This window comes from Hipposideros armiger, unplaced genomic scaffold (assembly GCF_001890085.2).
Source record: "Hipposideros armiger isolate ML-2016 unplaced genomic scaffold, ASM189008v1 scaffold_241, whole genome shotgun sequence".
Taxonomy (NCBI): Eukaryota; Metazoa; Chordata; class Mammalia; order Chiroptera; family Hipposideridae; genus Hipposideros; species Hipposideros armiger.
This window is the reverse complement of record NW_017731591.1, coordinates 1,833,260-1,847,402: the sequence shown is the minus strand read 5'-3', so window position 1 is coordinate 1,847,402 and position 14,143 is coordinate 1,833,260. Positions and strand designations below refer to the sequence as shown.

General features: G+C 43.5%; 1 protein-coding gene across 2 annotated transcripts in view; it reads right to left on the bottom strand.

The window, feature by feature from the left end:
* Window positions 1–1,028: 1,028 nt before the first annotated feature.
* Window positions 1,029–14,143, bottom strand: part of CNTN6 (contactin 6) — an 88,711-nt gene continuing 75,596 nt past the window's right edge. The window contains exons 12-17 of one of the 2 annotated variants that reach the window (XM_019655511.1): window positions 12,972–13,206; window positions 12,751–12,866; window positions 11,289–11,475; window positions 3,226–3,338; window positions 2,279–2,447; window positions 1,029–1,493 (exon numbers count right to left, since the gene is read on the bottom strand). In XM_019655511.1, coding sequence (XP_019511056.1) covers window positions 1,378–1,493; window positions 2,279–2,447; window positions 3,226–3,338; window positions 11,289–11,475; window positions 12,751–12,866; window positions 12,972–13,206 — 936 coding nt within the window. In that variant the 3' untranslated portion in view covers window positions 1,029–1,377. The remainder of the gene's footprint in view (window positions 1,494–2,278; window positions 2,448–3,225; window positions 3,339–11,288; window positions 11,476–12,750; window positions 12,867–12,971; window positions 13,207–14,143) is intronic. The other variant, XM_019655512.1, reaches the window with a different exon arrangement.

The following is a 14,143-nucleotide window of genomic DNA, read 5'->3' as shown; positions in this document are numbered from 1 at the left end:
GGTGTTTTAAACAGCTCGCAGATACTACAGAAATACAAATGACAACATCCAACTTTGAGGATTGTGCGATTTGAGGGTTGTAGGAGAGTTCAAACATTTTCACATAATTTAGAGGTCACACCATGTTAAGATGGCAAAACTAGTGTGACCATTTCCCACTCCTGGCTCCCAGGACATCAGACCTGATTGGCTCCCAGGACGTCAGACCTGATTGGCTCCCAGGACGTCAGACCTTATTGGCCCCCAGGACGTCAGACCTGATTGGCCCCCAGGACGTCAGACCTGATTGGCTCCCAGGACGTCAGACCTGATTGGCTGGGAGCTGGAGCATAAGAACAGGATGGGCCCCTCCAGGCTGTTTGCGAACACAGAACGGCACGGCCCATTCAGGACCCTGTCAAGTGCTGCAAAATCCCAGGAACTGGGACCACTAACAGGAATGAGTGCATCTTAGAAAAGAGTCAACCCATAAAAATCCCCCAGCCTTGGACAGTGTAGGATTATTTCTATAGCTGAAGAGAAGATCGGCAAAAAATATTTTGTCCAAAATGTCAAAAACCTGGTTAAATTATTTTGTTCTCAGATTTATTGTGTAAAAATAAGGCCACATACATTGATAATAATTTATAATTACCTGAGACTTATTCATGCAATGTTTTCCTTAGAAGAATACAGAATTGATTTAAAAATTAAATTTTACTGTGAGAAACTGCTTACTGCATACATATGAGAATTGTTGGATTATTTTAGGTGGGTGCTTATAGCTCCTCTTTACTTTTTCTGCCATAAGCACACTTTCTGCCCTTTTTATTACTGAAACTCCTAGAAAACTGAGTCGAGAACATGATATATATGGGGATATTACCGGGCACAAACATCTCTTCTCCCAACCTGATTCAGGAAGAGAAGCTGGTCACCTTTGGAATAGCTTTCATTGTTAAAGAATTCCAACTATAAACACATTATAAAATTTTACTTCCATGTAGGGTGAAAAATTTTAATACTGAAGTAAATTGCTTAGCGCATGTAAAATGTGCATTTTAGCTATGATAACTGCAACCTATTTCATATTTATCATCGTCATCAATGGGAGTTATTTATACGCTCCATCTAAGTCGCTTAAAAGCCACAGCAGTTACAGCTCCGTGGAGTAATTTGGCACCTTCTGAATGTGTGTAATCATGTGCAAACTTCAAAATTGAAAAGTGTTTAAAATTGTTTTATTAATGTACCATAGATATTTACAAGATTTTAATAATATACATTGTTTTTTTTCTTTCCAAACAAGTCGGTATTAAGAATGTATCTTGTGATGGGGGTTGGAGAGCTTATTTACAGAAGGATTTGCTTTCAAAAAACTCTAAAAGATTTATGGTTTTATTCATCGTATAAGGGGCTGGATAGCAAAACAGTAAAAATAGCAAAACAGTAAAAATAGCAAAACAGGAAATGGATGCTAGGTTCTAAGACTGGAACTCCTCTGGAACTCAAACCTGCAAAACAAAAAAATAAAACAAAAAACCTGAGAAAAAGTAAAAATACTTGTTGGATTAATTCTTCGTGACCCAAATGCATACTATGACTTGTCTCCTAATAATATATTTTAGAACACTTGTTTCATTTACATTATGCTTAATTTTAGGAAGTGTCTCTCAACTTCTGTCCTAGGATATCTGTTTCAAATTCAAAAATCAAAACAGAAAAATGCCCAAATTGACCAAGTCCAGGCAGATGAGTCAGCGATTCTTCTAAGGCATAAATAATACATTATTATTTCGTGCTCAATCACACTGATTGGTGTTACCCGCTTAGAACATTGTATCGAGGGTATGAATGCTGTGATTGACTAGTGATGTCTGCCACGGATATGGGAAGAGGTGTGTGTGTGTGTGTGTGTGTGCACTTCATATGAGCTCTCTCTGCTACCGGAAGCCTGTGGGTACCCGTGGAAACACTCCCTGGTTTTTGTCCAGTAGAATGAATCGTGCACCAATGACACAGTTGTTTTTGGGGGTTTTTTTGTTGTTTTGTTTTGTTTTTAGTTTCAAGTGAGGAAACATAAAGCTGTTTGTGATATGTAAACATGTTGCAAATTTGAGGGATTATTTAAAGAACAATTGACTCATTACTTCTTACTCACAATTGAAGATAGAAACACAGACCTTTCATTTTTCTCACCCAACATTTAAACAAAAATTGGAACAATTCGTAGAGCCCAGAATTCATGCTGCAGCTGTCTGGGACCCAACTCTGCAGCAGCAATGGTGACTCAACTTACTTGACATTTTTGGAATCCTAATCTCCTCGCTGCTGCTTCCATCGCCACCATCGCTAACTGTTCTTATTTCAATCAGGTAGTCCTCTTCGAAGGGGACCAGGAGCTCAGCCGACGTATTGTTAGTTTCCAAAACATGAGTTTTACTCTGTCTGTTTTGCCGGTACAGAATCTGAATAAAATAATGAATCAAGTTAAATGCACATGTGCCTTTCCTAAGGCTCAGACACTCTTAAGGCACACACAAGCCATGTCACTATACATGCCGTACTCCTAGGATGGAAATAGCCAATCTAGACTTCTTTTTACAGATTTTAGTGTAAAGGAAAAGACTTCCTTTTTGGCCAGTGCTTCTGAAATGAGAATAGATTTATCTCTAGTCATTAAACAGCTCAAGGCTATTATCTTTGGAGCTTGCTGTGAAAAGCCACTGGTTAGTTTGGACCTATTTCAAACTTCCGAGTATATGCGCTTTCCCAGAGATGCTGTCCATCACCACTGATGGAGATGCTCTGACCTGGGTATCTGACTATCGTCTTCTTAGATTCCCTTTATGTTGTTAAAAGATCACATCCTACCGCAGCTTACGTTCTAGAAATTCTATTTGAATAATATTCTTTGACCTCATTTTCTTACTTTTCTTACTTACTTACACACTTACTACCCACATAAGCCATCATCTTTTGATGGCCAGGCGAGTCGCTTGAAGAAAACAACCTTGTATACTATAGTGGTTTATTTCTTAATGCTCCGTGACATGTTACTAACCTCAGAATATAAAACTTTTCAATGAAGAATTTAAAAACAGCAATACTAAGTACTTTCAAAACATTTTTAAAGGAAGATTCCTATATTTCCATATGCATAAAATTTATTTCATAATTGGTTGTGACATTTCTGGTTCTTTAGTAACTTAATTGATATGATTAAAGGAAAAACTAAATAAGCACCTTGTAGCCCAGCACTTCAGACTCATTTTCCATGGTTTTTACATGTTCCCAGTTCAGACATAATTTAGAGTTTGTCAGCTTCCAGGCAATGTTAGCTGGTGGTTGGCTCGGAGCTTTAAAAAGATAATCAAAGATCCAAATGAATATTAATTAGCACATGGTTATTATATGACCCATCAACATGAAAAGGGATAATGAGTCTTAGATGATCATCATGGAAGGAGCTAAAATGTTTTCAGTGTCATTTGAAACATTAATTCTAATCAGAATAAGCAAAATCATTTAAATTCAGATCGTCTGGGAATGTCTTTGTGAGAAACGTATGAATTAATAACGCTTTGCTGCCTGTCCAGTATTCATTTGTTAATCATTGCTGTTGAGTTTGTTTACTTTGCCACATATCAAAAGACAGAGGGCTTCTTTATCTAGTGGTCCATTTGGCCATCAACCAATACACATGTCAAACAAATTCAGGCTACAAACCTTTTATACATATTAACACAGAGGGGTTCATTCTCAGTAGTCTTTTACTTTTTAATCACATGTGTTTTAGGACTTTCTGACTTTTAACACGACCAACTCAAGGTATTTTAAGCAAACTCTTCATTGTAAATCACCAAGGATGAAGGGAATCTTTTAGAACTCATGGCAGGATTCAGCACAGCCTCAGGAGAGAAAGAAGAAAAATGTCAAAAGCCAAGGTGGTCCTCTCCTGCCTCTCAGCGCGGTGTTGGCAGCACTTGTCTTGCCGTAGACCACCTCTTTGCCATTCTTCATGCACGTGGCAGGAAGCACGACTGCCCGCCACACCTGAGGTTTGAAGCCCCCTCTGTTCAGAGCTGGTTCAGGCTGGAATTCTCAGGAGAAAGCTAACGATTGGTTCAATTTGGCCACATGTCTATCTTAGCCCAACCAGTGGTGGCTCGATAGAAAGATATAAACAGAGCTGTTGGGAACCCAGAAAAGGGGAAAAACCTAGCAAACTGGGTGATCTTGCCAAAAGGTGTCTACCCTGAATCCAAATGGTGGTTTCTAGTTCTAGGAAATTAATGTTGTCTGGGACAAAGGTGGTGGGAAGGAAGTCGGGAAGGCAGACTTTGAATCGTCCTTCCAACAAAGGTAACGCATTTGTTTAACTGGAGAGTTTCCACACAGCAGACCTGGAGTGCAGGTTGGGAGGCCATCGATCCCACAGCGGCCGATGAGCAGCTGAGGCAAACCAGAATCCGGGCCTCATGGTTTGCAATCCAGTGTTTCTTCCTGACAACAGGCTGCTTCTCAAAGACGTGAGGCATGATTATTGTTAAGGTTTAAGAAACTGGCGGCATTAAAAATAATTCAGCTGATAAGTCCAGTAACCATCGGGACTTATTGGGGGGGGTCACTTCATAGACGGTGTAGAACCCTGACCACTGTGCTATACATCTGAACCTGAATAATATTGAATGTCAACTATAATTAAATAGATACAGATATAGATATAGATATAGATATGGTCACGGGATGTAAAGTACAACACAGGGAATGTGGTCAATGGTATTATAAGTTATATATGATGTCAGAGGGGTAGTAGATTAGGGGTTATCACTTTGTGAGGGGTGTAAATGTCTAATTATTACATTGTTTTGTACACCTGAAACTAATAAAAATAATGATGCAGCTGGAAAGCAGAGGCAAAGGTCAAACCACCCAGCAAGATGTTTCTGGCTACTTCTTTGCTCTGTGAGGATAAATGAGCATAGTGTTTGACTCATTATAACACTAGTGGAAACGGAAACAATTTCTTTTGGAATTTTGACTCAACTGCTGTTTAATCTCTTATGTATCACTGGGAGAGTGACAGGGTGCCTGACATGGTGTAATTATACGTCCCCAGGCTTACTGGGACCTCACTAGGGTTCATCCAGTCACTGCCACCTCCGTTGGGATAGAGCAGAGAGAGAACGGTTTGCCCCTATGCTCCCCTGGGGCTCAGTTCATATTTGATTATGGATTTATCACATTGAATTGTAGTTATTGTTGCTGTTGTGGTTCTTTACATTTATAGAGGGGTGTGCCTTGTTCAATTCCGTATTCCCAACCCCTAGGACAGAGATCTGCACATCGGAGAAATACATTTATGCTGAGGAAATGCCTGTGCGATAAAATGGCTGAAGAAAACTACTCAGGGTCCTGCATGGTTTCCTCAGGTCATGTTAATTATGTTCTGGGCTGTGAGCAGATCCATAGGTGACACAATATGGCCAGTCCATTCATTATGCTGTCCCATAATCAAGGCTAATTGCCATGGCCAAACCTACGGCAATCCATATGGATGTATGAGACAGACGGACAGGCCAATTGGATTGACCCAAAACATTCCTTGACTATATAAACCAAATCAATCATAATTAAAGGCTTGAGAGCGTTCCACTTACTAAGCGCTCTATTCATGCTTGTCAATACATTTATTTCTGAAGGACTGGATGGCAACAATAATAGTTTTGTAATTATTCTCCCTCAAATTATGCAAGTGTGCTGTTTCTAATCTTTTTCTCAGCTATAAAAGACATAATATAAAAATTCTTACAAGATATCACAGCTTTAATATCTAACATACTCTTGTGATCCATTTCTTTTATCTCTGTTCTTCAAAATGAAGCACTAACGTTAACATCATACGATCAATACAGAGAAAATATCAATTCACTCTGATGTCACTGGCAGTGATGGATTCTGGAGGTTCCGGCTACTGCTATGCCTGTTGGGTCTTTTTGTTTGTTTGTTTGTTTAGATAAAACTGTTTCCGACACTATGACTCCATTGCAGAAGCCCCAGGCTGGGACAGAGGCCCGGCTTCTGCCCACTACAAGGCAGTGGCTGTACCCATGGCACTGAGGCGTTGGCATTTGTTTCCTCCCTTATCAAAACCAAGGAAGGCATTCCAGGGGCATAAAGGGAGAGGCGTCCTAGCGGGAATGAACTCTTGGTCTGAGTGGCAGCTGTGTGGATTCCTTACAACGCTCTGCCTCTCTTTCTGTCCGGGAGGTGGAAAGAGTCAGGCTCTGAGGTCAGAAAGCCTTGAATCTGCCTCCAGTCTCTTCCAAGAGACCTGATTTCCCATCTTTGGAATAAGACTAAAATCTTCTACTTTATAAATCCTTAGCTGACACGAACTAAAATATGGGATGTCCCTCACTTGGTGAGTGGCACCTATTAAGACTCTCAATATCTGTGAGTTGTCTCTGAGAGTGGCAGTTACCCACTGTGTTGTTAGGACATAATTAATTTTTCAATTGTGTTCAGAGTGGTTTGTTACTAATAATACAGTTCCAAAGCCTGCATATGAGGCAGTTCTTATATATAATGAGCGTATCTTCAAGATTCCCCCTTCATAATATTGCTGTTACATGGGTCCTCTATGTGCCTTTTGAAAAGGCAGGTCAAGTGGTGGAGCCTCAGATAGTAACCTAGGAAGTTTGCCTTGTCTACAGCTCTCCTTTCTTTGTCCAAAATCCAATGGCTTTTGTCTAGTATTTTTTAAAGTTTCTCTGAAAGTTGCTTTGAAGGCAATCACCTTAATATCAATACTGTTCACAGTTCCAGTTCCATGAGTTTTATGTACCTGGTTAAAACTGAACTGCAGGACCAGCCGAGTGGCACATTGGTTAAGAGCTGGCTTGGGATGCCAGAGGGCCCCGGCTCGGATCCCACATATGAAGGCCAGTGACACTGCCCTCCACAGCTAAGATGCTGAACAACAGCTCAACCTGGAGCTGGGCTGCCGTGAGTCACTGGCGACGACATAGGCTGCAGCCCCTGCTGCAGTGGGTTGCCATGGGCTACCGTGTGTAGCCAGCAGCCAGCGTGAGCGGCCAGCAGCTGCCGTGAGCGGTCGTCCAGAGGCCGGCGACTGATCTGCCTCGCCCGGGAAGAGCACAATGATGGTGCCAACTTGGGCCAGTGAAGCAACGTCCTCCACAACTAGACTGAAGAACAAAAGGACAGCAACTTGTCTGTTCCCCTTCCCCCAACTCCCCAGTGCTGTTCCCATCACCCAATTCCCCAATAAAAATCTTAAAAAAACAAAACAAAAACTGAACTGCAAATATCTGTGATAAAACCGAAATGTCTGTTACCTTCAAAAACCAAAACACTGTCAAATGGATAATATGAGACATGTGCCAAGGCTGTTTGCACCACGTTGGCCCAATGGTAAACTCAACACAAGCACTTTTCTAATTTTAAAAATCTCTTCAGGCAGTTTCCAAAGACTGAATCATTTTCTATTAATCAAGTGACAGAGCGACATTACACCAGCCCTCCACCACCCAATGGTTCCCCTGTGATCAATTTTTCTGGAGATGGCATTTATATTCAACTGTGGTTCACACTGTGAACTCAATTCAAAAAAACAACTTCTTATGTTCCCCTTCTAAGGAACAGCATGAGGCTGACATTTGGGCAAAAGAGAAAGAATGCAAGTGCAAGATGAACTAAAAGCTTAATGCTCCCTTTATGTCTAAATATGGATTGATAACATATTTACAACCAGAAAAATCCAGTGTGGAGTGCTAGTCAGTCAGTGTCAGGGGTCAGACTGAACCAGCATTTGCAGACACTTTCTGTGGCTGGGCCTGAACACTTCTTTCTGGGTAAGCAGTGCTTAGTATTTTCTTTTCCTCTTGGAATTGATGTAAATATTTTGTCTCCTTTTTGCTGTAAATCTGAATCCCATTTAAGAGCTGTCTGTGTGGATTGTCTATCTGCAGCGCCCCTCGGCTGCCTTTGAGAAGACGACATTTTCACTGACGGATGACACTTACAATATTTACTAGGAAAAAAAAAAAGGTATCATCATGGCCAGCGACAATCCCAACAAGGACTCCAGAAGCTTTGCATCACTGTTCCTTCTGTGTGGAGGCCCCTTTGTCCACCGGCTCCTTTCTGTCTTTCTACCATGTCAAATATAAAGCCTTCCCTATATAGGCTCCTTCTTATGTATTCCATATCTCAGCCTCTTGTCTTCTTCGTGGTGCTTTTCAAAACTGATGATGATTCCATGTCTTTGTTGTTCCCTTGTATTAACTTGCATCCCCACCAAAAGAGAATGGCCCGAAGGCAGGGACCTTGCCTGTTGTGATCTCCATGTGGCATCTAACCCAGTCACGGCTCATGTACTGGGCGATAGACTGAATCATCATATTTTTTTTGGGGGGGGGAACCAAAAATAAAGGCTCTGTCTTCTGCTTAGTTAACCCAGTCAGAAGGAGCAGAGATTTTGGTAAATGTGAACTCTGCTGCATCAGAATTTACAATGGATGATCAAATATCAGACTGAAAATCTAGACAGAGTTGCTGCTGTCACAACTGTTCCGAGGTCATCTTCATGGCATCTCTAGGACATGAAGAATCAAAGTTAGATCCAGGGACAGCACTTGGAATCAGAGCTACGTTCAATGTCATCAAAGCCATTTCTCATCTTGGCCTTGGATGTCCTTCCATGACCCTTGGAGAAAATGTCTGAAACACACTTACACAGAGAAAGAAAGTAGAAAGCAGCTGTGCTTTCCTACTCTAAGAAATGCAAAGACAGTGACATCACCTCTAGATGAGCGATCTGGTGGCCCGTTAGCATGCACGGAGCCCTGGCTGTATGGCAGCCCCTGGTCACCTTGGTGTGCATTTTGTCCTTTAGTCCGCAGAGCGAACTCTAGAAGAAAAGATGGTCCTGTGTTTTTCATACGAGAAAATGGGCTCTGAGTCATCAAGGTATTCGACTTGTCACACCGATGGTTCATGGTCGAGTCGAGATCACAACCAACTTTCTTTCACTCTGAAGTCACTTTCCAGCTCTTTCTAACCCTACCTAACAATAAGCCAAAGCTGTGGGAATGCCTTGAATGATGCAAATACATTAAAGGGGAAGTTTACAGATCAGCAGAAAAGACATCAGCCCTTTCATAGGCATGGCGGGAGCACTACAAACTGAGAGAACGCATGAAGTCGGACACAGGCGCGTGAAGGTTCAGAAGATCAGCAAGTCTGGGCTGCCAGGGCTAGATGAGGAATGGGGCACAAAGGGAGTCTGGGAAAGACCTGGAATGACCCGCTTTACCTTTCTCTCCCTCATGTCCTCCAGCACAGAGGAGACAATACCATTTTGGCATTCGAAGAGGTAGGATTCCATTTTAGGAAGAAACATGTTGAGGCAGTTTGAGGTTTGGACTGAAGATTTGACAGCCTGGAGGGAGAGAGACTTCAGATGGGCAGAGGTGAAGACTGCAAAGCCGCATGGTATTTGTGGGGTGAAGATGATCGAGAATCCGTGTTCACAGCAGGTCAGCCTAACCGCCGCCACAAGAAAACCTTTCCAAGCATTTGTTTTTCTACCATGTAGGAGCTGAAATACCAAACACCTTGATTTGCTTTAATAATTGAGATAATATTATGGTCTGGGACACAGAAGTGCTCAGTATTTTGGAACTGTAGTCGGCAGAACAAGGGCCCCCCAAACCTGTCCAGATCCCAGCTCCCAGACCCTGTGGCTGTCACTTTCTATGGAAAAGGGACTTTGCAGGCGCGATTAAGTTAAGGATCCTGAGATGGGGAGAATATCCTGGATTCGCCAGGAGGATTCAGTGTCATCACACGTGTCCTTGGCGGGGACAGAGGGAGGCAGGAGGGCCAGAGTGGGAGGAAATGTGATGACAGACGCAGAGGCTGAGTTGGAGCGAGATTTGAAGACAGAGGAACAGGCCACAGGCCACGGGTCTCCAGAAGCCGGAAAAGACAAGGAAACGCTGTCTTCTGCAGCCTCCAAAAGGGGCCCAGCCTCACCTACGCCTTGGTTTCCAAGCCGCGAAACTCATCTCTGACTTCTCACCTCTAGAAATGTGTGGTGATCAATCTATTGTTTGAAAGCACCAGCTTGTGGGAATTCGAGCAGCAACATTAGGAGACGAAAGCAGTGTGTATTCCATTTTCACAGTGCCAGCGACACGGAATGCTAAAATAATGAAAGCAGAGGCTTGACTTGTATTCCAACACGATGAGATGGAGACACGCAGAGGCTTCTGCTTCTCAAGTCCTTTAGGTCATTTTGGTGATGACACTGAACCATAGGGCCATTGAAAGCCCAGTTTAAGAAATACTGGAACAAGTTTTCCAGAAAAGAAATTAGGAATCACAAGGGTTTTTGCTTGCTTAATTTGGTCAAGAAAGGGGATGCATGCTAAAGAAACATGGAACTTCACTTAAGTTTTTCTGTCTCCCACATATTTTTCTCCATATTGCAGCTCTCGCTGAGTCCTGTCGGGTCAGACCCTTCCCCAGTTATCACTGTGTCTCACTGCGGAGCATGTGCGCGTGATCAGGCTCCCCTGTGGGACAGAGGCAGCGACCATCAGCTGCCCATCCTTTAGTGGGCAGGCCCTGCCTCTGACAGACACGTGGCTGATCCTGATGGAGGCCTGGGGAAGCACAGGAGTCCATGCCTGGGTTTCAGGGGCTCCCAGGTAACTACAGTGAGGAGACACCCTGGAAGGAAAGAGCTAGATGACCCAACAGTATCGTGCCACAGCTCACTCTGGAACTCAAGCACTAAGCAAAACAAAACCAGACCAAACACCGCTCACCGAGCATTTACTGAAGCCTGTCCAGACCGTGGCTATCAGTTATCCCTTCCAAACTGAGCAGAGCCCTGGGAGGAGCTACGTACAACCTGTTCTTTATTTCGTAGTTGAAGATGTTGCGACTGAAGGAAGAGATAACCACGGGGCATCCCAAGGCTGGGAGAGGGTATCGGAGTCTGCGTCCTTAAACACTGCACTTTCCTGTCTTCATCTCTGTACTCAGAGTGCTTCTCTTTTGGAATTCCAAAAATATCAGAGCAGTTTATTTTCGTTGTTACCAGAAAGTTTTCATATTTAAGGGACAATTATCCATATTGAAGGGACAAACCACTCAACCAGACAAAGCGATCAGTGACATAGTGAGGTGGGAGGGGTGAGATGGGGCCTGCGCAAAGGCGTATGTTTCTGTTCACAGATGCGTCTTGGTCCCTGGGGTGGGATTATACTTACGAGACTTTTTGGTGGTGACATTGACGGGGGGGCTTGAGGGCCCTGTCCCGCCAGTGTTGTAAGCTCTGACAGAGGCAAAGTAGATGGTGTTAGCCCTCAGCCCTGTGATGGTCTTGGCTGTGACATTTCCACTGACTCGAATCTTACCAATCATGGGTTCTCTGGAGTCATCTGTCCAGTATAAGACCTGGTCATTAAAAGAGAGTGAACAGTCATGGTTTCCCAGCAACCATCAACCACAGCAGGGCAGGGAAGAAGGCAGCAGCATACATGGCAGGATAGCTTCTGATTCAATTGGTTATAGGAGGTCTGACAATTAAGTCTGCGAACTTAATCATCTGCCCTTGTCCAACAGCAAGATATAGTATTTATAGTGAAGAAATAAAAAATACAAGTTCACAGTGGAAATTAGAGAACTTGGGTTTGTTTAGATTACCAAAATAATACACTTCATGAGATATCTAAAGCTTATCAGCTTTAACGAAGGGTATATAATATGTCAGACCAAGACAAGATTCATGCGTCAATCAAAGACTTCAGGTCTGATGTTTTGCTATTGGCATTTCCTCCAGAGTGCTCTGAATGCCAGGTGGACCGATAATTCAGCTGTGCCGCGCCCTTCCTGTGTGTCAGCACTGTGTAGGCACTCTGAGAAAGACAAGGGAAGAGAGCCCGCACCTGCCTTCCAGCCCCTTCGAATCTAGTTAAGAGGCTAGAACACGTGAAAAGAAAGCGGAGGGCACATTTCAGGGAACAATACAGAAAAACAATGCTCTCAGAATCGGAAGAAGCGACGCTGGGCAGCGGTTGGAGGGCAGTTCAGAGGGGAGGGCAGGCTAGGGATGAGCTTCGAGCAGTGAGCAGGGTTCAGGTGAGAGGCGGGGCATTCTCGGCTTGGAGGGCACAGGCACCTGTTGGAGGCGCGCAGCAAAATTAGGGGACTTAGAATGGTACTTTTATTTTAACTCCAAAATAAAGTGACCTGTGTTAGCCATTCCTAAGTCTCGCCCATCAGCTTTGTGGGAACGAAGGCCCGTAAGTGTGAGGTGGTTTGCTCACTGTACATAGGCTATGAATGGATTCAGGAGAATTCTGGGATCCCCTTATTGCTGAACTGCCTTTTCCAGATGACCTCTGCAAGTCGTGCTCCAGTGCACAGAGCATTTTTCCCAGTGAAATTCTCGTAAGGTTTGAGCTCCCTGAGGATGAGACGTTCACCTTTCCCCAAGAAACAAATCGGCCTGCCATTTGAACAGTTTAATGAGCTACCCTCCTGATCGCTGTTTAAATGCTACCCTCTGGAGCTGTGCTGAAGGTCACCTGGGAAGGTCCCTGCGCGCACACCCCTCTGGCTTTAGACAGACACGTTAGCACCCAGCCCTGGGGGGCAGGACAGGCCTGCTGACCGGGAGCCACGCGTGGGCGGCCGGAGCTGGAGGGGAAGGGAGACCCGCGGCCTTACCTCGTAGCCTAGCACCCTCCCGGTGTTTCGGTTCCAGGCTATGGCGTTCCAGGAAACCTCCATTTCCGAGGCAGAAGAACTCTGGACAGCAGTTCCCCTGGGGGCCAGCTGAGGCTCTACCATCCAGAGAAAGACACAACGAGCTTTAGTGGCGCGGTTCATGGGCAACAGAAGCAGCCCACGCGCGGCCCCGGGAGCCGTCCTGTGCTGAGCCCACTCACCGTCTTCCCCCGAGTAGATGACAGACATGGCGCTCAGGGCCCCTTCTCCTTCCGTGTTGTACACCCCGACTTTGACTTCAAAGGGAGAGAGAGGCGCGACGCTTTCGTTTCTGTAAACGAACCTGGCCGAGTCCACGGATGGCACCCTTTCCTTGGTCCAGGTTGTTGAGCCGACCGGCCGTAACATGACCAGGTACCCAAACTCGCCTCCGTTCTGCAGCTCCTCTGGAATGGGCTTGGGCAGAAGGGAGCAGTGGCTGAGCACGCGCGCAGAGAGCCCACGGGCCAGTTATTACAATGCCTACCCGTGACCTGGCACATCTTTTGTAGAGAGAAACATGGATATTTATCCTGTTTCATGAAGTATTGAAAAAAATAACAATGCTTTTATTTGGAATGCCAATTAGGAAACTGGTCCCGATTAAAGATACTCAGATAAATACAGGAAAGTTTTAAATAGAAATGGAAAACAGGTTTTACATGTTTATATTTCTTTCCATGATTACTCGTAAGTTATAATAATAAAGTGGTTTAGAAGACTGCAAGATTTAATAAGTTAAAACATATTTTATATTCATATGTTGATATGCATATCTAAGCTCTGCACAAAATTAACTATTTCAAGGCTAGCTGTGTTTTCCTTTTACAACATTTTCCTACAAATCCTTGTAAGAATACAGGCAATATAATTATCGTGTAATAATGTTTGTTTTTTAAGACATTGAATAATATTACTCAAACCCCAAAGTATAAGTGACCTCCCAGTATTTTTAAACATGTAGCTTCATCACTAGGAACATTGGTGGAAACTCTTCCTGACATGAAAAAAAAAATTACTTTGTTAATTCCCTCAGAGACCAAGTTCTTTAAGGCTCATTTAAAACCTAAACTTATTAAAATGACTAAACAAAAATAGATACAAGTTCCCCAGAACACTACCGATATTAAACATTATAATCCCATAAGTGAAATTGAATTTGTGCTTGAATTTAGACAAATATTCTACCTGTTTATGAGAAAATTGTATTTAAAAATCCATGGACTTTATTTTGCTTTTCCACAGGAAAATGCTTTTCTTTTCTAACAATTTCACAGACTAATATGAGGTTGTCCTTCCCCAGCCCTTGTCCCCACTCCTGTGTCACATTTTCCTGTGACACGGACCACACCTG